Source organism: Aulonocara stuartgranti, assembly GCF_965226115.1.
Source record: "Aulonocara stuartgranti genome assembly, chromosome: 3".
Classification (NCBI taxonomy): Eukaryota; Metazoa; Chordata; class Actinopteri; order Cichliformes; family Cichlidae; genus Aulonocara; species Aulonocara stuartgranti.
In genome coordinates, this window is record NC_138941.1 from 7932621 (window position 1) to 7959742 (window position 27122).

General features: G+C 41.7%; 2 protein-coding genes and 1 long non-coding RNA gene across 3 annotated transcripts in view; all 3 read left to right on the top strand.

Annotated features, from left to right (window-relative positions):
* Positions 1–27122, top strand: part of LOC309702193 (protein NLRC3-like) — a 70362-nt gene that overhangs the window by 40292 nt on the left and 2948 nt on the right. Inside the window, exons 3-7 of the mRNA XM_082526699.1 lie at positions 16682–16783; positions 20565–20666; positions 22501–22579; positions 22741–22945; positions 23074–24871. Coding sequence (XP_082382825.1) covers positions 16682–16783; positions 20565–20666; positions 22501–22579; positions 22741–22945; positions 23074–24871 — 2286 coding nt within the window. The remainder of the gene's footprint in view (positions 1–16681; positions 16784–20564; positions 20667–22500; positions 22580–22740; positions 22946–23073; positions 24872–27122) is intronic.
* LOC309702564 lies at positions 3962–4641 on the top strand. Its single transcript, XR_014275629.1, has 3 exons — positions 3962–4068; positions 4160–4220; positions 4331–4641. It is a non-coding gene; the product is annotated as an uncharacterized lncRNA (long non-coding RNA).
* LOC309702393 (NACHT, LRR and PYD domains-containing protein 3-like) overlaps positions 9531–27122 on the top strand; it is a 200764-nt gene continuing 183172 nt past the window's right edge. Inside the window, exons 1-2 of the mRNA XM_082527110.1 lie at positions 9531–9597; positions 13691–13831. The gene's annotated coding sequence lies outside the window, so the exon portion shown is untranslated. The remainder of the gene's footprint in view (positions 9598–13690; positions 13832–27122) is intronic.

The following is a 27122-nucleotide window of genomic DNA, read 5'->3' on the forward strand; positions in this document are numbered from 1 at the left end:
TGGACTGTGAGCTCAGTTCCTTCATCATTAGTATGGATTATATATGTATATGTATTATATTAGTATCATATATATCAGGTGCTGCTGCTTTCAGTCATTGTGCAAATGTGCTGTTTGTAAGCTTGTAAAGCTGCAGTCAGCTGAGACTGAAGAAGTCACCTGATCAGTGAGCAAACGTTTCTGAAAACGTCCAGATGAACAGAATCAACCTTTTGGGATCAGCCAGCAATGCAGCATCATTGTTGTTCAGCTTCAGAGGTTTGCAGGAATGAACTGATGACCAGAAACAGCTGCAAAGTCCAAGAAAATACCAGCTGGAGTTCAGCTGCATTTGAAGAAGTCAAAGAAAAGTAAGGATGGCAAAGGGCGACGTTTTCTTCCAAAGAGCTGCAAACATGGTCGACGCCTCATTAGAAGAATCATCTGGACATTTGTGAGGAACTCTAACCAAGAAAGCAACGTCACACAGATCCAACAGACAGTTTCCATGACTGCAAGTGTTGAGTGGAAAAATGCTACATTGCATTATTGCATCCTCTCACCACAGGAGGCGCTGTTGGCACCACTGATTGCTGATCAGCTGTTCTCTGATGATCTGATTGATACTGTGAATAACGGGACTCACTGAACTCTGTGACACAGTGAAGATTACAGAGTTTAACTTCAACATCTGACTGACGTCACACAGACAGAAGGATGAACCAGTGAGGCACAGAACACAGTTACTGGAGATACTGGATCAGCTCCATGTGAACCTCTGATGGAGAAGCTGCTGAGCCAGAGAAACATCAGGACATGACAGCAGCTGCACTTATCTAACAACATGTAGCAGAGCTGATCTATGTTAGAGGATCTATCACAGCAGCTGAAGCCAAAGTCCAACACTGGATACCAGCTGAGCCTGTGCTGAGTGTAGTGTTACAGGAAAAGGGCAGAAACACTGGTAGCTCCCAGTGATGCTGACTGGGGCACAGAGCTGAATGATGCAGCATCAGGACACTGTTTCAGTCTGACTGACAGAGAAACCTGTAGCTGTATCTACATGTGAGGCAGAGGCCACACAAGCAGCTTTCTATGTTTCACAGTGACTGAGATCTTCAGTGGGGGTGGACATGCTCCTGTACAGACCTCTGAGGAGAACCAAGGTGCAGTCAAAGAGTCCAGTCTGTCCTCACAGATGTGAACATGTGCTTTCATCAGGTCTGCTGTCAGCTAGCAGGCTCACATCAGAATCACTGTTCCTGAAAAACACAGTCTGTGTGACATCATCAGTCAGCTGATGGTCCCAGATCTGAATGGTTTCTGTCTCTACTGAGGAAGTCAGAGAATATCACTGAGGTGTGGATCAGGTCTGAGTGAGCTGTGGAGGGACAGCTTTAAACAGTCCACAGGTCTCACGTCCTGCTCAGTCTGGTAGCAGATACCTCGTATTGTTCCAGATGTGCTGACATCAGCAGCAGCACAGCTGTGTGATACCATGAATCTCAGTTATTGATCCAACACACAGTAAATACAAAGATCAGGATTTCTGAGAGTAATCATTATGAGTCTGAACACATGATCACTGAATGTTAGTCTCCACAATAATAAGCTAACACAAGCAAACACAGCTTTCAGCTCTTATTTTGAAAGTGGCTTATTTAGAGAGCTGTGATGTGAGCGTGCCTGGCTCTGAGGCACTTGGGTCAGCCTCTGTTGTTTAGAAGTGTTACAGACTGTGAATGACACAGACCTGTCAGTTTCCATGTTTGTCTGTAACACAGCTCAGGGCTCCATGCTGAACGCATCCATCCAGTGTTATTGATCCAGGACTGATACCAGCATTGGGATCAATACTACAACACACAATCACATGTGTCCACGTGATGTGTTTGACCAGCTTTATTCATTAATGATCAATCAGCTTATTTACTGCATCTGAGTCCAGCTTCATTTAAATGATCCAACCATGAAAATGACATCAGTCCTACAGAAGCACTTCATGCTAACAGGAAGTCATTGATTAAGGTGGAATAACACAGAGACACAACCACTCACAGCTAACCTGACCCCACTAACTGCATGTGTTTGGACTGTGGGAGGAAGCCGGAGTACCGGAGAGGACGCACACAAACACGGGAGAACATGAAGCTCTGAAACAAAGATGGTGGATTTGACCTCAGGACCAGGCGGGGTTACGGGGGCCATGACCCCCCAATAATAGATCCAGCTACACTGAAACTGTCAATTTCATTTACTTTTACTGTTTTAAAGCTATCAGGCTGCTTTGTGGCTCACTCAATACTAAACTAAGATACTTTCAGTGTGAATCATTTGCAGGAACACAGGCAGGATTTAAAGTGCAGAACTTTACAGTCTCTGTCTCAAAGTTGGTCTAAACATGCTAACAGCTCTTTGTTTTTTTCAGTTTTCACTGGTTTGATGTAATGAAAGAAATTTTAAAGAAGCAGACGATTGTTGTTATTTTAGTTCTATAGTTTCATAAATCGTGGTGTGGATCTAAGTCAACATTCAGAATAAATAAGATAATACAGCACTTTGATGGTTGCCTTTGTATTTTCCCAGCAGTGCTCAGGTTGGTTCTCGGCTACATTTACATACAGATGTTAATGTGTTCAGCAGCTGGACTCATCTGAGGAAGGAACATTGGAAAGGTGCTCAGTGCACAACTGCATCACTAATTTTATGTAAGACCCTGTGTTTTATTGTATTTATATATTTGTAACATTTGACTCAAACACTTTTGGGAAGGATGAAAATGTTTTCAGGAGGAAGTTTTTCCTTCTGTCCGACTGCAGTACACACAACACTGCGTCTCCCCCCATTATCACACTTCCTCAGGCTGGTGATGAGCGCCCCCTGGTGTCAGTGTTGATGACGTCATGCACAGTGAAACATAAACGGTGTCTGTTAATAAAAAATCATGTGTCCATTTTCATGTTTGCATCATGTTTCTGTAAAATCATCAGCTGTTTCTGAACCTTCTTCATTGTTTGACTCATTCCAACAGCTGTGAGCTGTGATGGAGTCAGAGCAGCTTCATCACTGATGTTCAGGTGAAGCTGAACTTAATAAACTGTAGAAATGATCAGGATTCAGGCTGGATGTGTAAAACACTTCTGTGTGAGGTCGCAGTGCTTCATATGTGTGTGTGGGCTGAAGCACACACGTGTGAGTCCTCAGAGGTTTCACACACATCACTGCACACACTTATAATCCTAGTTTAAGCTTGTGGATCATATCGGACACATCAGCAGCTCTTTGGAGACAAAGATTTGAGATTTAAGATGAGTCATAGTCTTTCTATCCATGGTAGCTTCCACTGCTGAGGCTCGGGAAACATGAAGAGGATAATTAAGAGCAAGCATCAGCTCTGTCTCATCTAACTACACAGTATTATGATCATGCACTTATGTCTCAAACTAAGACACAATGAGACAAAATGAGTTCTGTGAGTCTTTTACTTTTAGTATTTTACTGCCCATCTATTTTCATACAAATGTCTCCGTCTTATGGAAAAGGGGTGGAGCTTATCCAACGAGGACAGGCAGGGCCCCCCCAGACAGTTTAGCAGTCTATACAGGAGGCTGACCTTTGCAACATGTACTTCTATAATGACTTCACCATTTAGGTTATTTGGTTATGTTTCACCCTGGATTTTGTGTGATAATATTTATTTTGTCCACTGATTTAAAAACAACAAACTATATGAATATAAAACAGAGTGAACAACAAAACATCAGCTTTGGAAACTTTGATGTAAAATTCTGCAGTTGTTTTCTCAGATATAGCATAAATCAAACTAACATACATCAGTGTGTTATTAATGTGCACACACACACACACACACACACACACACACACACACACACGTGTTACAATAAACAGCTCTTATGCTTCTGTATGATTCTCAGTGCTTTCCATTTGCGTGTCCACAGGTTGCTGTAAGTGGTGCTTGACTGCAGTTTGCTCTAATTTCAAGTGGTTTGCTGTCACAAAGCCAACAGGAAGTCCGGCCATGGTTGAGCCAACTGAAGATGGGTTGAAGGTGGCGTCCTCGTTTCCTCTGTGAGTGCGAGAGGACAGACAAAGCAAACACCGTTTGGACAGCATTAAAATATTTACACTGATGATTAATGTTGTGTCTTTGCACCTGTAGCGATACATGTTGGAAAATGGAGACTTTAGCCACCAAGACTGACGTGCCTGGAAACTTCCCTGTGAGTACGCCCACAAAGACAGGAAACAGTTTAGCCACCGCGGTTAATCCTCCATCATCATCATCCAGTATTTTTCACATCTTTTCTTCTGCTGTTTCCCTTGTTGTCAGTCACGGGGTTTGTGACTGAAATGCGTGTGGTCGACGGGAAGCCTGACGAGTACGGCCTGAATCATTCCATCAACACCGGACGGAGTGAAACCTTTGTTGAAAACAGATTATATGGTAACGTTGCATTTAGCTTCAGTAAACTGTGAAGTTACAGCAGCAGATTTACATCACGTGGCTTCACAGGAAGTAGTCTGGACCTCAGCGCTGAGGTTCAAGCAGCTCTGCTTGCAGACGGCATCCTTCCTGAAAATGTTCTTCATCTTCCTCAAACCAGAACTTTTACATTGGTGCTGAAGTTCTATATAAAAACAGCCTGAAATACAAAGTGATGTTGTGCACTGATTACCTCACACTTTCCATGTTTCCTTCTACAGAGGAGTGTCCGCCTGAGTGTTTTGTCTGATCTGTTGTTGATCGTCTCATTGACACTGCATGCAGATCTGACACCAGGGCTGGACTGGGACAAAAAATGGTCCCGGGCATTTTGACTGGAGATCGGCCCCCCAGGTATTAAAGGAAAAACCATGAAGCCTTTGAATGAAAACAAACGCTGTTGTCACAGTGATGGACGCTGTCTTGTTGGTATACATGCATCAGTCTAATAAACTTAAACCTGCACCATCCTCCCTGTCCTGGTATTCTAAACAGGAAGTAGACTGTTGGTCGAGTTAACCTCCTGAACATCTACAACACACGGTGAAAACCTGAAATTAAGACAGAGACTAGAGGTGAGACATGATCATTACTGATTACTGATGACAGATTTAGATATATTTTCATAAACCTTTCATTTGCCACATCAATAAACAGCACGGCAGGGCAAAATATGTTTTCTAACATGGCAACCTTTAAAAAGTGAAAGGAGACAGAAAGACAGCTGAGAAAGAATCAAACGGACTTTTTGATGCATTTTACACACAGTACTGGTGCAGAATCTAGAAAATGTGGGAAACACTGGCATCATATGCAGTACTTACTTCTGAAGAAATTATGATGGGACCCTAAAAAATGACTATGTACAATAATGGATTTCTATACATTTTACATCAGATGAAAACGTTTGTTGTAAGATTCAGATAATTATTTATTAAAAGTGAGACATTTTAAATGAGAACAAGAAAGAAAAGTATTTCTTTGTGCCCCCCTCTCCCTGTTAATGCCCTACCTGCCCCCCTGGCAACACTTTGCTAGACCCGCCCCTGCACAGTTACCAGCTGTCAGCTACACAAAAAGGATCCTGGTGTTATTTGTCTCTCAGAAACAGTTCATAACTTCAACTCATTTTTGTTTTGTCATGTTTTGTTCTTTACATTGTCTTTCTTCTATATAATTGTTAAACATTTAATAAATATGTCTACAAAAAGATTTTAAAAATAAGACATTTCACACAGACACCCAAATGATTTCTGACTGATGAAGGGGGCTGAAGGTGCCCTGCTCTTGCCCAGCTTCTGCTGCTCTCTCCCTGCTCACTGTCAGCAGCTGGCAGCCTCGGTCCTGCCTGAGACTCTTCATCTATCAGTGCCAAAGAATATGGGAAATAGCAACGCACAACATGCACATTACAAAACAAGCACATGAATCAGCATTACATTCATTAGTGAAGTGCTGACGTTCGTTCCTAAACTTTGGGCCTTAATTAACATCACTGTGAACTAATGTTTGCTTTGCTTCTTAACCAGTGAAGCAGCGAGGGGCTTTCTGAGGTTCCTGCTCGTAAATGCCCAAAATGAGTCGAGTATTTCTGCAACTACAAACTCTGCTTTCATCAGAGGTGTAAATATTACAGCACTGTGTCAGAGTCACTGAGGCTGGAACACAGAAAAAGGAAGTAGATGTATTTATTTTTAGGCTTTATTGCCTGGAACCACTTTAAAAATACGCTTTGGGTCACAATTAACTGCAGAAAACCAGGAATCCACATATGAACATTATCTGTGCAGAGATTTATGCTTCTGAAGGTAAACAGTGAAAACTTGCAGCACTAAATGCACAGATAGCCAGGCGTTTCACATTTTGGGACCATCTGCCAGTTTTCATTTCTTAGGTATTGAAGAGCAGAAATGATTGAATTTTATTTACATGCTTAAAAATGTTTGCTTTTGAATATTATTTGAAGAATTACCCACACACTCAGGCACTGTGGGTCTGTTTCCCTTTGCACAACCGAGTGTTGGAAACGGGCCTTTTCTCTTTAAACTCTGAGGGGCTGTAACTTTGGCTTCTATTGGCAGATTTGCATGATTGACCCTCTTTTTAAAATAGTTTTAGCCAAGAGAATCAAGCTAACATCACTGTTTTTACGTCAGCTCACGTCACACGAGCTGTTTCAAGAAAAGTCCTCCTGTCACACAGCAATGCCTACATGAATCACACCACTCTGCTTAAATAATAATAATAATGTTTAGTGAAGCAGGTGAAGCAAAGGGCTGCTTTTAATAGGCTGGGAGACCCAGGTGTGCTGCTTTAGCTGCTGAGCCTCTCATGCTAGCCTCCATCTATAAGCTGGGATCACAGGAGCACTGCAGTCCTGACTAGATCAAGGATTGTTATTCATGCAGGTGACAAAAGTTTACATTCACAGAGTCATAGGATTGAGCCTGGTTTGAAAAGCAGCTGTTTAATGCAGCTGCTTAGAGTTCACACACAGTAGAAGAATCAGACTTGAGTCACATTTCAAACACTGGAAAAATACTCAGCAAGTAACAATGAAAACAGCACAGACTCAGTATATCCTGTTCAGTCCTGTGTTTGATATGAATGTGCTGTTCAGAGAGGATCTCATGTCCTCTTTTACAAAGCCTTTGTTTCATGATGTTTGTGTATAAATGAATGTAGGTGTGTTTCTAAGTGTGAAGGAGCCCTGGGAGAAAAGACTGAAGCTTGTGCCAAAGAACAAACAGGAAAGAAAGATCAGCATTAATGAAGACGAGCACAGAAGGAGCCCAAGCACGTGTTGCTTTTTCAGATTTCTCTAAAAGTGTGTGTTCATTTGTTCCATCCTTCACAACAAACAACAGCTGACAGACACACATGCACTCTGTGTCACTTCACAGGGGCTGATGAAAGTGGACACAGTAAAGGGAGAGCTGGACCTGCTCTACACATCCTGCACTCTGTTAACAGACTTTATTCTGCAGCATCAACAGATAAAAATATATGAAGATATAGAAACGTTTAACATTGTGACTGTTCACATTAGTGAAGCTGTTACTTTGCTGCCAGGTGGGAAAAGAAGCCTAAAGCTGAGTCTGATTAAACATCTGCTGCACCAGAGAGTTTCATGGCCCTGCTTTATCCTGTGCTTGCTGACCACCTCGTCCTGAAACCTCTTCATCATCCTCACAGTTGTGTGAAGAAAGAGGGAAGCAGGTGGAAACCATCTGTGCTGCTGTGTTCACTTGTGTGTGTGCGTCTATGGTCATATCTAATGTGTACCTACAGACAAACACAAACACCTGGCATTGCACAAGAGTCTCTATGGAGCAACCTGCAGATGTCAGAGATGTGATTAGAGGGTAAAGTGGACTAGTGAGAGCATCTATGTTGTTGTTGTCTGCTGGGGGACAGCATCAGCTCCAGAGATGCATCAGGATCAGCAAACTAATCTGCAAGGCTGCAAGTGTCACTGAAGGAGTTTGAGTCAGTGAGGGACTCAAACTCACACAGCTGGTCAAGAAGGCTCAGCAGCTGCTGTATTTCCTGAGGAGGCTGAGGAAATTTGGTATGTTGGCCAAGATCCTCAGCAGGTTCTACAGCTGCACTGTGGAGAGCAGCCTGACAGCTGCATCACTGCATGGTACGGCAGCACTACTGCAAACCGCAAACGCCTGCAGAGAGTGATAACAACTGTGGAGAAGATCATCAGGACCCCGCTGCCCTCTCTGCAGAGCAGCTACCATCACAGAGTCCAGAGGAGAGACACACCTCTGCCCTCGAGACGAAGGTTCAGAAGTGTGAAATGTAGAACATCCAGACTCAACAACTCCATCTTCCCCACTGCTATCAGACTCCTGAACAGCTGACCGACCTCAAACTGCAGTTTGCACATCAGGTCACTTTGCACACTAAGTTCATTTTGCACATTAAACTCCATGTACATCCATGTACATCGACATCTGCAGACCACACGTGTCTTCAGTTACTTATTTGTACTTGTTTGCTTTTCTTTCCAAGCTCCTTCAACAACATCATTCATAGAACAGCTTCCAGCTTCTTTTGCTCGGCTACAGTTTGGATGGATTTGCATTTAAAGATGCAACAAGACTAAAATGGTTAGGGTCAGGAGGTCAAAGGTCAGAGCTCCTGTGGGTCTGAGGGCGGCCTCACGCTGGAGAAGGATGAAGGAGTCTGACCTGAGCCAGTGTTTGACATGAACACATCAGCACTGCTGTCAGTGAGCCTAACGACAGCCGTTAGCATCATTTCAGTGTTTCAGTCATAAAAACACTTCCTGTCACTGTGGTGGTTACAGTGACATCATGCAGTTTGTGCTTTGACCTCCAGAGGGCGACAAATCAGCACAGACAGAGAGCTCCATTCAAACTTTGCTGCCATCAGGAATAATTCTTCAAATATAATCATCAGTGTTTGAGCAGTTATGATATCAGGGACAATCTAGACATGTGTGACAATACTGAACATGTCACATGACACACCTCAAACATCATGTGATCCACTCTCAGTCTGCACTTTCATTCATGACTTCAACAGGTTGAAATGAGCTTTGAAGAAACATTCAGTGAAATAAATCTTTCATGGATTCATGTGAGCAGCAGATGAACTTTGTACCAACAACATCTTCAATAACAGAGTCTGAATGAAGCTCAGGTGTTGATGCTGCTCACTGATTGGACGCTTGGTTTCAGCTCTGCTCTCAGTCTTTACTGCACAGGTGAAGGTAGAAAGTGTGACTGGATCTATAGACTGGAAACAGAGAAACATGCTGAACATTTGAAGCTTTGCAGCAGAAATGTTCATGTTACAAATACAGCAGAGCTGATCTGGGATCAGTGTGTTCACACCTGCAGCTACAACAAGGTTTCATGTCTCCACACGTCAGCATGTGAACTTTACTCTGACTCAGTCTGAGCAGTCAGACGGCATATTTTTAAAGTTAACACATCAGCACACACAGAGCTGAGCCCCTCCCACCTGTGCTGAGTTTCAGGTGGAGTCCCGCCTCCTTCCAGGAAGCAGCTCACCTGTGTGTCTGTGTTTAGTGTCCAGGTGTGGAGTGGAGCTTGTTGTTGGTGTGTGAAGAAACTGTAAGTTTGCTTTGTTTCCTCCTTTAACAGTTTGTCTTTAGGAACTTTACTGTTTGTTCAGCTCATGTTTGATTTCTTCACACAACAAACTGTGTGTGTTTGTATTTCCAGTCTCTCCATTAAAGTCAGTGTGTAATGTTTTCCAACAAGGCCGAGTGTCTCCGCCATTTTCTGGCCTTGTGTGATCAGAGTCCGGGAATCAGACTAAACACACTGAATGTGGCCTGCGGCCCGTTCTTCGTACCTCGCTAAGTAAGTTAGCTGGATTAGATTGTTGACGATTTCGTGTGATCTTGGATCGTTCGGTTCCCCGAAGCTCATCCGGGACTTGCTGCCATAGCAACAGAGCCGTAAGCCTAAACCTGCTCGGGAGCAGGTTTACTTTATGTAAACAGGATTAGATCGCGGCCACTCAGGTATGTCCGCTTCATTTATACGAAAGCCACAGCGATATTCCACCACTGGTTCACCATAAATAAATAACATCAATGTAACTAAAGATAATGCAGCACTTGATCCTTTTATTGATGTCACACAGATACATACAGGTCATTTCCTAAAAAAGGGAAATGTACTATTAACATTCTATTACATGTATGTGATTATTACAGATGTAATTCATATTTCAGAGTAGTAATTGTAAATTACTTCGTGTAATCAAGATGAGAGACCACGGCTATAAAAGCGAGGGTGGATTTGGGAAGTCTGTCGCAGCCATGTCCTGTCCGTATACGCGAGCCACCCATTGCGGAAGGTGCAAGATTGATAAGGAGAGTCCTCAGAATCCAGCGTATATTGCGGGATAGACAGGATCCTTTAGCTCAGCGCGACAGTGTGCTCATTGAGAGATATCGATATTCCCGTGAGGGTATTATTTACTTAACCAACTTGTTGACGAGGGGGTGCAGGACCACCACCTGTCTTTTTTTGCTCTGCCCTTTTCTTGGTTGCTGTTATGAACAAACTAACAGAGTATTTCAGGGTCTCTTTCCAAGAGACGACAAGCAATATAAGTGATAAATATTACCATTCTGTAGAATATTCTTATATTTCACTTTTACTTGTTCCCATGTTCTAGTGGGTCCTGTTGTGGCTCTAATGTGAAAGGGGATATAATATAACATATTATAATATAATATAATGCCATATGATATTGGACAATATAGTGTCATATGATAGATCTACCGCCTACTGGTGTTGGCCAGAGGGGCCGATGGCGCGATATGGCAGCCTGGCTACAACCGTAGCTGCCTCCACCAGTGTGTGAATGTGGGAGTGAATGAATAGTGGTATCGTAAAGCGCTTTGGGTGCCTTGGAAAGCGCTATATAAATCCACTCCATTATTATTATTATTATTAAATTACTTACGAGTTTGATTAGTCAGCAACTTTCTGCCAGCCCTCTCTCCTTGCTTTTGCAGCCTTTGCAGTGTTCCCTTGCGTTTTAATTAAACTCTGAAACTCCTGAAATCCCTCACTCATGAGTTCTTGCTCTGCTGCCGGAAAATACCGACCGCGCCCCTTCGACATTTTCGCCGACCAATCAGCGGGTTGCCGATCAATGTTTCTACTATCGATGCGTAGCCCCTTTTACGACACCCAGTGATGTCACATTACTGCGTCCAGCTGTACTAATCGTCAACGGCAGGTGTGTTCGGGGGAACCGGATTAGCGAGCTCACGGTTAGCGCGATGATTTGGTCTTGGATGTGTCAGTTGATCTTGGATGTAGTGAGCGACGTACGAAGAACGGGCCCCAGAGCTCAACCGGAGAGCCGCTGAGCTCCGGATGTTTTTATTTACACGCACAGCAGGAGACAGAGAGCGCACTTTGTAAATGAATACTTCGTATAGATGTGTGTTAGATACAGGTTCAACATGTCGGTCTTAAAAATACTGCGTCACAAACTGTTGGCTCCTCTCCAACAGGAAGAAGTGTTACAAAACACACGAAACTGAACTAAATTAACTAAATTATTGAGAATGATCAATGAAATGATTTTGGAAAACTGATTAACATTTTACAGGAAATGGCCTGTTAGTGTTGTTAGTTTGGCTAAAAAAAAAGACTGAGTCACTGCTTTCAAAAAGTTCCGTTTTTATCATAAAATCTACATTAATCTACGTCAGTCCAGCCTCTGACCCCGTAAATATATAATAAATAAAAAATCAAATATAAACTGAAACAAGCAAACTCACCGTGGAAACTAACTGAAACTAAACAGAATTAAAAACACAAAGTGTAAAAGAAATGGAAATAAAAACTAATTAAAAATTACAAAACTACAACAACCTTGCTGTCTGTGGATATGTTTTGGGTGGAGGTTTCAGCCACCACAGACGTCTTCCTTCATTTGTCTGTAAGTCAGTGAGATCATTTAAAGATGGTTACATATCTGCCACAGTGTTAATTTAAAGTTCTCACCCTTTGTGTTCAGAGGCAGCAGGTGGAGGGACAGCAGAGGACTTTGTTTTTTAAAACAAATTTGATTCAGCAGGTCGGCCTCTGTTAAAAATATCACGAACTGTCCGCTCAGACTGTTCACACTGAAACAAAGATGGAGGATAAAACATGTTTTACATTTCTCAGACTGAACAAACGTATTAAGTTTAAAACACTGTTAATAAATCGGAACATTTAAAGATGCTTCAGTCACGGTTTTTATATTAATAGTAAGTCAGATGTTGAGCTTTGGCGTGAAAAAAGTTTTTCTTTTTTCCTGGTGAGGAAAAAAGTTTGAAAAAAATCAGTTTTAAGTTTTATATATACATATTTGATTTGTACGGGACTCATATTTTAATACTAAAGTAAACCTTTTGTCTTCTGTCTGTACAAAATACCAGATATTAAAGTGCGGATGTTACAGATGTTTATATCTATATTTTATTATGAAACAGAACAAATGAACAGTTTAGCACAAACAAACATTAACATGTAGATATTGTACTAAACTGCAGTGAATATGAACTCAAACTTTGACTTTTACAAGATTAAACTTTATAGTGACGTGTAGGAGAGGAACAGATGAACACGAACTTTGACATTTGAATACAAACGAGTGATTCTGAGCATTTTTTTCTCACCTCATCATCTTATAATATATTTGCTTATTCTTCATAAACAGTAAAAACAAAATCAGATCAGTGGATCTATTTTACCGTTTTAATGGCAGAATGGACAGAAGTTTCATATCTCTGTGTTTATTTTTGAGGGGATCACTGTATATCAGTACTGTTATAGTTTAATATTATTTCTGTTCAACTGCTTGAGCAAAAAAGCTTAAAGTTTGAAACCAGGAGTTTCCATAGTGAGTTAAAAATATTTGCACAGCAGCTCCGAGAACTTTTATCAATATTTCTTTGAATCCTCTAAATTTCATTCATAGGTGTTGGACTGTTCATAGGTCTCAATAAAGTTTGTTTCAAAAGAAAAAGACTGACACAGACACGTCATCCGTCTGTGTTCATGTCACATGAAACTTAGTGGAAAATTCCTTCTTATGCTGCATTCAGGAGCACCAGTAAAACCTCGGTTCTCCAGAGATTAGAAACGCTTTGGGTCACGTGAATGGCGGCCATGAAAACGACATTCTTGTATCAGAACCAAGAAATGTTGATTTCTCAGGGAACATTACTGATAATTAAGAATTTAGAGAAAGACATATTTATTTTAATAAAAGCTGAACCTGCTCAGTGGAAAAACAGAAATGTGTTACGGCCCTAGCAGGGCCTCCTCCTGAAGGTACCTGTGTGGGAGTGTCCTTCAATGGCTTCTGCCTGAGGTGCCAGCTTTCCCTTTTACACAGCTGACTCTCGTCAGTAATCAAAAGTATTTAATCCCAGGGAAAGGTGAGCTCTGGGTCAGAGTGCCATGTGAGTGGTTGCAGCTAGTGAGCTGCTCTCTTTCTTTTTGGCTTACGTTTTACTTTATTGACCAACGCCTGAGTTTTGTTTGTTTTCTTAAATGGTGATAGCGGCTTGTCCGTCTCTTTTAGTTGAGCTACTTTAATAAAACTCTTTAATTTAACCCCTTTGCCTTCTTGTCTCCTTTTTCTGACCCGGACACTTTTTGTTACTCCCCCCTCACCGCCTAGACCCCTCAGGGGAACGTAACAAATGAGACGAGATTAAATCTGACATCACGAAGTTAAACTGTCAGAAACTCTTCTGAAAATCTGCCTCCTCCCCCCCTGTGCTGAGCTTCAGGTGGAGTCCTGCCTCCTTCCAGGACGGCTGTAAGTTTGCTTTGTTTCCTCCTATAACAGTTTGTCTTTAGGAACTTTAGGGGCTTTTTTTCTCCTCATGAACATGATGTGAGACAGAGGACAGAGCTGCTTGTGTTCTGCTTTTTTGGGTTTCCCTCAATAAGCTGCTCCCTTTATGTTCTTCTGTATCTAATGTCAGCATGTGAGTCATCTTCAAACACAAGCTGAACATGTTTTCATGGTAGCATCGGTAGGATTCATGGAAAAAGCACTGATTCAGGTCACTAACCAGGTTCAGGGGGATGACTGGAGTATTTCCCAAACAGAGACATCCTGCGGGGATCTTTGTTCTCTTGTAGACTCTGATATTGTTTCCAATGTTTCCAATAACAAAAGAGAAAATCTGTTTGATTCATTTTTCTTTCTTTCTTTTGTAGATATAGAGATATACCTCTAGGTTAGATTTATTTCTCTGAACCTCCACAGCTGCAGGTGGAGGAGATGGTGTCTCCATCAGCAGATTCAGTGGAAAGGCCGGACTTAAAGGAGGCTTCAAAAGGCTTCCAGACAGGATGAACTGGGCTAAGTGACAGAGAGGATAGAAAGGATTGTTTTGAACTTTGAATCCTATAAAATCATTCCTGTAGTCCCAGAATAAAAACATTGTAACATTTGAATGTCACAGCATATCTGAGTGAAGAATAAGTCAGTGTCATTAGCTTGTATAAAACAGCCTCAATTCACCAAAGACATCTTGCTTAACTATAGCTGAGAGCCAATAAGCAGATTTTTAGAGCCCAGATCTAAAAATGTCTAAGAACAGTTGGTTCATAGACTCTTGGTCTGAGGAACAGAATATAACAACACACTACTTAATCTAGTGAGTAACTAAGTAATGTACTGCATTACTTTTAAGAAAAGCAAGAAGAACCCGAACAGAGCAAATCAGCATGTGAACTTTACCCCAACTCAGTCTGACGGCTTTTTTTTTTTTTTTTTTGGAGTAACACATAAAGGTGTGACACACACACTTAAATCCAATCTGAAGTGAGACTCAAAGTTCAGTTTGTACATAAACAGTAAAAGAAACTGCATTTACAGTATTTCACAGAACTGAGTACACTGATTTTCCTGCCTCCATCAGTCTGTGGAGGAGGTGGAGCTGCTGCTCTCACTGACACACTGACTGCAGAATGAGCTCAGCTGCTGTTCCACAGTAACTGCTGCGAGGTGGACACATCTGTTTGACCATAACCAGTTACTGTGTCAACAGCTGTTGGAGGTCAGGGGTGTTTATAATTACAGTGCAGGTGGATGCATATCATGGATGCACCATATGCATGCATATCTATGAAGCGCCTTGAGGCGACTTTTGTTGTGATTTGGCGCTATATAAATAAAATTGAATTGAATTGAATGTAGTGTAGAACTGAATTAAACATGCTGACGTTATCTGTTTAAAAATCCTTCATTACAAATATTGGATCTGCTTCAACAGGAAGTAATTATGACAACAATACAAAGGTTGTTGGGTTTGATATTTAGACTGACTTAATTAGATAATGGTAAATGGCCTGTATTTATATAGCGCTTTACTAGTCCCAAAGGACCCCAAAGCACTTTACACATCCAGTCATCCACACATTCACACACACATTCACACACTGGTGATGGCAGCTACATTGTAGCCACAGCCACCCTGGGGCGCACTGACAGAGGAAACATTCCACAACGTCAACACAACATCAACACAAGTACAGAAACAAACTGTCACTTCTAATTTTTCTTATTAATAGTGAATCAGTGTGTGTCAGTGAATGCATCGTGTGTGCTTCAGGCTCCATCTAGTGGATTGATAGCAGAGCAGCTGATGGCAGCTTCCTCTGCCTCACACTGCTGTCTGACTGCATCCAGCTGACACTGAGATGAAGCAGGAAAGAAGCAGCTGATGGTAAATGGCCTGCATTTGTAGCGCTTTTCTACTCCATAGGACCCCAAAGCGCTTTACACTACATTCAGTCATTCACCCATCCACACACACATTCACACACTGGTGATGGCAGCTAGATTGTAGCCACAGCCACCCTGGGGCGCACTGACAGAGGCGAGGCTGCCGGACACAGGCGCCACCGGGCCCTCTGACCACCTCCAGTAGGCAAACACGGGGTTAGTATCTTGCCCAAGGATATTTGGCACGCAGCCAGAATGCAGCCTGGGATCGAACCACCGACCTTCTGATTAGTGGCTGACCTGCTCTGCCACCTGAGCTACAGCCACCCTAAAAATATATTTGGACAGCACACATGATGGAAAGGAGGATTTCAGTTGATGCACATGAATGATTTGTGTTTCCTCTGCAGGTAGAAAGTGTGTGTGAGCTGATGTGAATCATGTGACCTGGTTTCATGGTCACATGACAGGTCAGAGGTCGGCGACTGTAACTCAGTGACTCCTGTTAATGTGAACTCACTGAGTGTTTGTGGTTTACCTCTCAGACTGACTGAAGACGATGATGGAGGAAGAGGAGGACAAAGCAGAGTCTGCAGGGTCCAGCTGTCCGTCTGTGAGGAGTGACCGGTCCAAAGGTCTAAATCCAGAGTTCAGTGGTGAACCTGGAGCAACGAGGTCAGAGAGCTGAACTCACTGAGTAACAGAAATAATTCTGCACTGACATTATAATCAGTGTTGACTCTGGTTGATTGTCTGACTGTGTTTGTGAGCTGAGAGGAAATGAAAATGAGTTTGTAACAAAAATCAGTTTTGTCCAGTTTTCCTGTAAAAAGCTGAACTCTAATCTAAGAGGATGTTACTGACAGGAAACAGCTGCATTATCTGCAGTCTGTGTGATCACAGCTGCTTCAATCATGTTTGTGTCTGCAGAGGTCAGAGGTCACAGTCTGCAGGGTCCAGCTGTCCGTCTGTGAGGAGTGTCCGGTCCAAAACTCCACCCCCATACTTCAGTGGTGAACCTGGAGCAACGAGGTCAGAGAGCTGTGATGACTCCTTTACATGTTTGTGTTTCCTGGATAAATATGACCTGAAACACCCTCAGATTTTTACAAAGATTCATTAAAAAGAAAACAATATTGGCTAAGCTTAGAGTGAATCTCCATGAATAAATGTAAGTCAGTATTCAGTTCAATTAAATTTTATTTATACAGCTCAAATCACAATAATGGCTGCCTTAGAGTATTTTACAGTATATTATAAATATATAAATATTATTATACCCTACAATAATACATACAGAGGAAAAACCCAACAGTCATATACAGTGGGGCAAAAAAGTATTTAGTCAGCCACCGATTGTGCAAGTTCCCCCACTTAAAATGATGACAGAGGTCAGTAATTTGCACCAGAGGTACACTTCAACTGTGAGAGACAGAATGTGAAAAAAAAAATCCATGAATTCACATGGTAGGATTTGTAAAGAATTTATTCGTAAATCAGGGTGGAAAATAAGTATTTGGTCACCTCAAACATGGAAAATCTCTGGCTCTCACAGACCTGTAACGTCTTCTGTAAGACGCTTTTCTGTCCCCCACTCGTTACCTGTATGAATGGCACCTGTTTGAACTCATCATCTGTATAAAAGACACCTGTCCACAGCCTCAAACAGTCAGACTCCAAACTCCGCCATGGCCAAGACCAAAGAGCTCTCGAAGGACACCAGGAAAAGTATTGTAGACCTGCACCAGACTGGGAAGAGTGAATCTACAATAGGCAAGCAGCTTGGTGTGAAGAAATCAACTGTGGGAGCAATCATCAGAAAATGGAAGACATACAAGACCACTGATAATCTCCCACGATCTGGGGCTCCACGCAAGATCTCATCCCGTGGGGTCAAAATGATCATGAGAACGGTGAGCAAAGATCCCAGAACCACACGGGGGGACCTGGTGAATGACCTGCAGAGAGCTGGGACCAAAGTAACAAAGGTCACCATCAGTACCATACCATACCATACCAACTTTATTTCTAAAGCACTTTAACATAAAACCAGAGTTTCACAAAGTGCTGTACATGTTAATAGCATACGTAAAGAAAATTAAAATGAGATACGATAAAATAAATAGATACAATAAATTGAAACATGTTAAAACAAATTGAGTCAACCCCTCTAATCAATGCCAAAGGCTTCAGCGAATAAATATGTTTTAAGAAGACTTTTAAATTCAGAGAGAGAAGAGGCCTGCCTAACATGCAAGGGCAGATCATTCCACAACTTTGGAGCAGCTACAGCAAAAGCACGATCACCTTTAGATTTATACTTAGTTTTCGGTACCTTAAGGAGTTGCTGATTGGCGGACCTAAGGGAACGGGCAGGTGTATATGGTTGTAGTAGCTCCGAGAGGTTGGGGGGGGGGCCAGGCCATTAAGAGATTTAAAAGCAAATAAGAGAATTTTAAAAACAATCCTAAAATGTACAGGTAGCCAGTGGAGTGAAATTAAAATAGGGGTAATGTGCTCAAACTTTTTTGTTCCAGTTAAAAGACGTGCTGCAGCATTTTGCACAACCTGCAGGCGCCTAATGGACGCATCACTAACCCCAAAATAAAGTGCGTTACAATAATCCAGCCTAGAAGTAACAAAGGCATGGATTACTGTCTGAAAATGCTGTTTCGATAAGATAGGCTTTATTTTGGCTAATTCCCTCAAATGAAAAAAGCTAGATCTTACAACAGCTCTGACCTGGCTTTCAAGTTTAAGATTTGCCTCTATTTTAACTCCCAGATTAGTGATGACTGGTTTAACATACTGTGCCAGTGAACAAAGGTCTATAATAGTGGCCTCAGAAGCGCCACCAAAAACCATCACTTCTGTTTTCTGTTCATTAAAATGTAAAAAGTTCAAAGCCATCCAAGTCCTTATTTCATCAAGGCATCTGAGCAGCGGGTCTACTGAGAAGCCATTTATCTTTTTAAGTGGGAAATAAATCTGGGAGTCATCGGCGTAGCAGTGGAAAGAAATCCCATGTTTCCTGAAAATAGACCCAAGGGGTAGGAGATATAGAGATACAACGGCAGGGAATCAAATCCCGCAGTGCCAGACATGTTCCGCTGCTGAAGCCAGTGCATGTCCAGGCCCGTCTGAAGTTTGCCAGAGAGCACATGGATGATACAGCAGAGGATTGGGAGAATGTCATGTGGTCAGATGAAACCAAAGTAGAACTTTTTGGTATAAACTCAACTCGTCGTGTTTGGAGGAAGAAGAATACTGAGTTGCATCCCAAGAACACCATACCTACTGTGAAGCATGGGGGTGGAAACATCATGCTATGGGGCTGTTTTTCTGCCAAGGGGACAGGACGACTGATCCGTGTTAAGGACAGAATGAATGGGGCCATGTATCGTGAGATTTTGAGCCAAAACCTCCTTCCATCAGTGAGAACTTTGAAGATGAAACGAGGCTGGGTCTTCCAACATGACAATGATCCAAAACACCCCGCCCGGGCAACAAAGGAGTGGCTCCGTAAGAAGCATTTGAAAGTCCTGGAGTGGCCTAGCCAGTCTCCAGACCTCAACCCCATAGAAAATCTGTGGCGGGAGTTGAAAGTTCGTGTTGCTCGGCGACAGCCCCAAAACATCACTGCTCTCGAGAAGATCTGCATGGAGGAATGGGCCAAAATACCAGCTACTGTGTGTGCAAACCTGGTAAAGACCTATAGTAAACGTTTGACCTCTGTTATTGCCAACAAAGGTTATGTTACAAAGTATTGAGTTGTATTTTTGTTATTGACCAAATACTTATTTTCCACCCTGATTTACGAATAAATTCTTTACAAATCCTACCATGTGAATTCATGGATTTTTTTTCACATTCTGTCTCTCACAGTTGAAGTGTACCTCTGGTGCAAATTACTGACCTCTGTCATCATTTTAGGTGGGGGAACTTGCACAATCGGTGGCTGACTAAATACTTTTTTGCCCCACTGTAACCCATATGAGGAAGCACTTTGGCAACAGTGGGAAGGAAAAACTCCCTTTTAACAGGAAGTAACCTCCGGCTGAACCAGGCTCAGGGAGGGGCGGGGCCATCTGCTGCGACCGGTTGGGGTGAGAGAAGGAAGACAGGATAAAGACATGCTGTGGAAGAGAGACAGAGATTAATAACACCCATATGGAAAAGAAATAGTAAAAACTTATATGATTTACTCATGAAAGTGGCCACTTTCTCATTACTTTCATATATTGTTTTAGTAAGTATCCAAAACATACAAGTTTCATTATATAATTTTTCAATGGATCTTATATATGTTTTCACTCTTGTATGCTTTTCATACAAGTTTCACACACAAACTTTATAAGATTTTCCATATGGGCAAGTACGATACATTCAATACAGAGAGGTCTATTAACACATAGTGAGTGAAGAAGAAACACCCAGTGCATCATGGGAATCCCCCGGCAGCCTACGTCTATTGCAGCATAGCTAAGGGAGGATTCAGGGTCACCTGGTCCAGCCCTAACTATATGCTTTAGCAAAAAGGAAAGTTTGAAGCCTAATCTTAAAAGTAGAGATAGTGTCTGTCTCTTGAATCCAAACTGGAAGCTGGTTCCACAGAAGAGGGGTCTGAAAACTGAAGGCTCTGCCTCCCATTCTACTTTTAAAGTAGAATAGAATGAAGTAAGACCAGTTCATCTTCTGCTCACAGAACTGTTGACAGAAATTTGTACTCTAAGAGGATGTTACTGACAGGAAACAGCTGCATTATCTGCAGTCTGTGTCATCACAGCTGCTTCAATCATGTTTGTGTCTGCAGAGGTCAGAGGTCACAGTCTGCAGAGTCCAGCTGTCCGTCTGTGAAGAGTGCCTGTTACGAACCTCAACCTCCAGACTTCAGTAATGAAGCTGGACCAATGAGGTCAGAGACCTGTGATGATGAGATGTTTGTATTTTCCTGGATAAATATGACCAAAGATTCATTAAAAAGATACAAATATTAGACTTTGTCCTTTAGCGCTGTGTGGCAGGCAGGATTGGACCCAAACACAACAGGATGAAGCCACAGAGGCAGCTTTATTTCAGCTGTGAACATGCAAACAGTCTGAGAGGTCACAAAGACACCCAGCAGCTAAAGCCTGAATCATACTTGCTGCTGTTAATGAGACTCCATCAGGACAACACTGAACCACAGTGGTGTTCATGCTGGCTCAGCTCCGGGCTGACTGTCATAGGGTTGTGTCAACATGGCACCTGTGTGTGTAGCTGTTAGCTGTTCTGTTCATGGTCGCTTTGTTTCTTCTACGCTTCTGGTTTATGACTTCCAATCACTCCTAAATATCTGAGCTACTGTTGAGGAGCAGTCCTGACTGGCCCCAGGATGTCAGGAATGATCAAATATCCCAACTGTGCTAGAGATCGTACCAGTGTTCCTCCGCCTCAGATACAGCTGACCATTTTCTTTGTTCTTATAAAAAATTAAATCATTCCTTATGTTTAGATAGATTCATCCATTCAGACAAACAACAACTTATTTCCCGTTAAATTCAACCTGCTTGGAAATTCTTGATCCCATTGGTCCTCTCACAATCAGTAGTGTAAAACCTAAAACCCAGCCTTGGTTGAATAATGTTACCAGATCATTGCTAAATAATCAGAAGGCTGTAAGAGCAGCAGAAACAAAGTATTGCTCCAAGATCATGTCTAACATCTGTCAAGGACCTCATATTTCATTTAGTGTTATTAACTCAGCTCTAAATCCTCCTACTGCTGCTCCTCTTGTAGCATCATTGAGTCTCAGGAGAAAGACAGACTGTGACACAAAGAAAATAAGCCGTTCTTCCAAAGGACGGTTGAATAATAATATAATATGTTTTAGAAGCACCAAACAAACTCAAACTCTGGATCCTAATCCAGCAGAAACATGGTAGATGTGCCTGAAGTGAAAATCCACCATCACCCAGAGCTGAAGCTGTTCTGTGTAAAGGACTCAAATTCCGTCCGTGATGTAAGATTGATCAGCAGCTACAAAAATGTTCATAGTTGCTGCAGATTCCATAGGAAAAGTTTCACATTTGTATCTTATAGATGGAGAACACTTTGTGCCTTCTGGAGATCAGTTCATCTTCTGCTCACTGAACTGTTGACACAAACAGACATTTGAAGCTTTTCCATGTAAATGCTTGGAGGCTTCAAACATCCATCTGTCCACACAGGCTGATGTTTTACTGCTGTGTGTGTGGGAACATAAGTCTGAAGCATCGTCTTACTCTGCACACATAACGACAACTGTGAGCCAATGGATGTGTAGACTATCAGCATGACAACATGTTGTTTGAGGTCAGTCCCAAAGTCAATCTGTGACTGTTTAAACTCCAGAATCATCTCCTGCTGTTGTTGTAGGTTCACTGCAGCTAACAAACTTTTACAGGACAAAAGCTGTTAAAAAAAAGTGAAGAGCAGCAACAACACACAGCTCAAAGTTCAATACTAATGCACACACTCAGGAGAATTATTCATAAACTTGATTTTTTTTTCAATTTAATGAAGTTTCAAAGTTTCTTCTAAGCTTTGCAACATCATCCCTTGCATCAAAGCTGAAAGAGAGTCCATGAAAAACTGACTAAAGATTACTAATATTCTCTTAATCTGAGACCTTAAAACTTGACAAAGTTGATTCAGATTAAGTTATTTTAGCGGAAAACTACTGGATCTTTATCCTGTGCTTTAACTAATTCTTGATGATTCCTCCACAGAGTGGACCAGGAGAGCTCAGAGGTTCCCAGTGGTCAGTCTGCCCAGCAGCATCAAACACAGCTGGACTCCATATTTATGGTCTGTACATGTACAACAACTACTTTTCCATCTATTCTGTTCACAGTCATCTCCATGCTGCTCTTTGTAGACCAGTGGATCGTCAGTGTGTCCAACATGGATCTGATGTTTGGCTCCATGATTTCAGTCTGATTGGCTCATTCATAAATATTCTATTCCAGCTGCTGGAGGACAACATCATCACTTTTGTGAAGAACGAGCTGAAGAAGATGCAAAAGGTTCTGAGTTCAGATTACCCAGAATGCTTAGAGACTCAGAGGGAGGATAATGAGCAGAGGAGGAGCAGCAGAGAGGCATTTATGAAGATCACAGTGGATTTCCTGAGGAGAATGAAGCAGGAGGGGCTGGCTGACCATCTGCAGAGAAGTAAGAAGATTTCTATAAAGTTTCTAGCTATTTAATAAATAAACTATTGTTTTAAGAGATGGACCAAAGTGTAACCAAATATCAGCACTTTAAAAAGATGAGGCATAATATTCTGTATTTGTTTACAGAGAATTTTCCTACAGTATGCCAACGTAAGGTAAAATTGACACTGCAAAAGAAGTTCCAGTGTGTGTTTGAGGGGATTGCGAAAGCTGGAAACCCAACCCTCCTGAATCAGATCTACACAGAGCTCTACATCACAGAGGGAGGGACTGCAGAGGTCAATGATGAACATGAGGTCAGACAGATTGAAACAGCATCCAGGAAACCAGACAGACCAGAAACAACAATCAGACAAGAAGACATCTTTAAAGCCTCACCTGGAAGAGATGAACCAATCAGAACTGTGCTGACAAAGGGAGTGGCTGGCATTGGGAAAACAGTCTTAACACAGAAATACACCCTGGACTGGGCTGAAGACAAAGCCAACCAGGACATCCAGTTCATATTTCCATTCACTTTCAGAGAGCTGAATGTGCTGAAAGAGGAAAAGTTCAGCTTGGTGGGACTTGTTCATCACTTCTTTGCTGAAACCAAAGAAGCAGGAATCTGCAGCTTTGAAGACTTCCAGGTTGTGTTCATCTTTGATGGTCTGGATGAGTGTCGACTTCCTCTGGACTTCCACAAAACTACAATCCTAACTCACCCTAGAAAGTCCACCTCATTGGATGTGCTGCTGATAAACCTCATCAGGGGGAAACTGCTTCCCTCTGCTCGCCTCTGGATAACCACACGACCTGGAGCAGCCAGTCAGATCCCTCCTGACTGTGTTGGCATGGTGACAGAGGTCAGAGGGTTCACTGATCTACAGAAAAAGAAGTACTTCAGGAAGAGATTCAGAGATAAGAAGCAAGCCAGCAAGATCATCTCCCACATCAAGACATCACGAAGCCTCTACATAATGTGCCACATCCCAGTCTTCTGCTGGATCACTGCTACTGTTCTGGAGGATGTGCTGAAAACCAGAAAGAGAGGACAGCTGCCCAAGACCCTGACTGAGATGTACATCCACTTCCTGGTGGTTCAGGCCAAAGTGAAGAAGGTCAAGTATGATGGAGGAGCTGAGACAGAGCCACACTGGAGTCCAGAGAGCAGGAAGATGATTAAGTCACTGGGAAAACTGGCTTTTGATCAGCTGCAGAAAGGAAACCTGATCTTCTATGAATCAGACCTGACAGAGTGTGGCATCGATATCAGAGCAGCCTCAGTGTACTCAGGAGTGTTCACACAGATCTTTAAAGAGGAGAGAGGACTGTACCAGGACAAGGTGTTCTGCTTCATCCATCTGAGTGTTCAGGAGTTTCTGGCTGCTCTTCATGTCCACATGATCTTCATCAAGTTTGGAATCAATCTGCTGGAAGAACAACAAACAACCTCCAATAAGTCTGAAACAAGAGAATCTGCAGAGAAACACTTCTACCAGAGTGCTGTGAACAAGGCCTTAGAGAGTCCAAATGGACATCTGGACTTGTTCCTCCGCTTCCTCTTGGGTCTTTCACTGCAGACCAATCAGACTCTCCTACGGGGTAGCCTGAGACAGACAGATAGTAGCTCACAGATCAATAAGGAAATAGTTCAGTACATCAAGAAGAAGCTCAGTGAGAAAATGTCTGCAGAGAAAAGCATCAATCTGTTCCACTGTCTGAATGAACTGAATGATCATTCTCTAGTGGAGGAGATCCAACAGTCCCTGAAATCAGGAAGTCTCTCCACAGATAAACTGTCTCCTGCTCAGTGGTCAGCTCTGGTCTTCGTCTTACTGTCATCAAAAAAAGATCTGGATGTGTTTGACCTGAAGAAATACTCTGCTTCAGAGGAGGCTCTTCTGAGGCTGCTGCCAGTGGTCAAAGCCTCCAAAAAAGCACTGTAAGTCAATATGTAATCAAACCTTCGCTTTAAAACGTTTGTAATAGACAGTCACCCTAACCACCCTATGCTATCACACATCTGTATCCCAACATATCCCAAGGTCATTTAATTTAATGGGGGCGATCGTGGCCCTGGCTCCGACAGTCTCGGTCGTTGTGCCCTTGGGCAAGACTCTTGACCTGTTGCCTACTGGTGGTGGTTGGAGGGCCCGGTGGCACCAGTGTCCGGCAGCCTCGCCTCTGTCAGTGCACCCAAGTGCAGCTGTGGCTACAATGTAGCTTGCCATCACCAGTGTGTAAATGTGTGTGTATGGGTGGGTGACTGAATGTAGTCTAAAGAGCTTTGGGGTCCTTAGGGACTAAGTATTAAATATAACAAATGGCCTGCATTTGTATAGCGCTTTACTCAGTCACAAGTATTAAATATAACAAAGCTGTAACTGATTTTTTTTATAGTGAACTAAATTGTTTAAAATTGTAGACATCAATGTCTTGATGCATGCTCAATCATCAGAATCAGAATCGTGTTAAGTAAATCTCCAAAAGTTGATTCTGTTCATCTGGACGTAGTGTTTTCAGTGGGAGAAACATTTCATCATCAATCTTATAAACAGTACGTAATGACTGAAACCAGCCCACTAAAAGAACATTGGGCTGGGAGGTCTCTGTGAATGGTACTTGTGGCCATTGATCAGTGGTCTTTGATCAGTGGTGGTGGTTGATCAATGGTCATGAGAATTTGCATATTTATGATGAAGGTGACCTCCCAGCCCATTGTTCCTCCAGTGGGCTGGTTTCAGTCATTATGCAAATGTACTGTTTATGAGATTGGGGAAACCTGCAGTCAGCTGAGACTGAAGAAGTCACTTGGATGAGTGACAAAATGTTTCTCCCACAAAATGCTACGTCCAGATGAACATAGTCAACATTTGGAGATATATACATCAATGCAGATCTATAGGAAAAAATTAAAACAAAAGAGAAAATAAAGGTTTTGGCGTTTGAAATTTGAACTTGGACTAATTTTTGACACAACCTTTAAACATTTAAACTCAACAAGTTTTGATCTAAAAACCACATCCACACTGACCTGTGCACAAAAAACTCAACTAACATGGGATTTCTTTTTAATCCTTGTTTAAGGAGGTTTAATCTTTCTAAAACCCCTGGTTTTCGCCAGTTATTGTTCAACAAACTACATGGTTAGACTATCCATTTCTCAAAATAGAAGATTTAAAATAACCTAACGTAAATCAAATTAAAATATATGGTTCTGTGATATAGATATTAATTTGCCATTTAAATATATATTTAAATACGTTTAAAATAAAAACAAACATAAACAAAATATTCAGGGACCACTCTGTTCCTGCTTCGATATGAGTAAATATCTAAACCTTTGTCTATATTTATCTTTATTGGGATTTTTTCAACTTCTTTAGTTTCCAAAAGAAAATCAACCAATATTTAGAAATATATTTTTATCTATTTAAAAAATATATATTAAAAAACATAAAAAATTGTGTTTTAAAGGTTTCCCTTGATCATAAAATTAAAACATTGGAAAGTTATAATCTCTCTTGTCAGCATGACCACATTTTAACTACTTGTTAACTACCTGTTTTTCCAACTTTATCCACAGTTCGTCGACTATTTACATTGTTAATTTCATATTTAGCTTGTTGGGCTAGTGCCAATGTAAGTTCGCAGAGACTGCTTCTTTGTCTTTCCCTTTTTATTCCTTTTATTTTCAGTAATTGCAACAGAACAGTATAAAACATTGCTTACTGCATATCTGCTTTTTCTGACAGTTTCAGTACCATTATTTTAGCCAGTTTTAAAAAACCGAGGGTGTGCAACCAGGTCCAGTACGAGATTTAAAAAAATATATATATATAATTTTGAAGTATGAAGTTAGAGAACAAAAATCTAGAGCCCGATATTAGAAGAATATGTCATCTTTAAAATATGTGCATATATGCTTATCTAGCCCCCTTCAATCTATGTTAACTGTTGTTTTGAATCATAAATGCTGCAATTAGTCTCAAAGGCTCAAGCAGTATAGTATGAGTGTGCTATTGTGTACTGAGCCAATAAAACAATATCTACCAGCTCCTCACTGATTCCTACTTAGATAAATTTTTTATGTGTATATGTTTTTTTTTTTTTTACAAAGTTAATGCATGGTATGTATTAAATTGTTCGTTTTTTTTGTCCATTTTATTTTGATTCCCCCCTCCCCCCCCCCC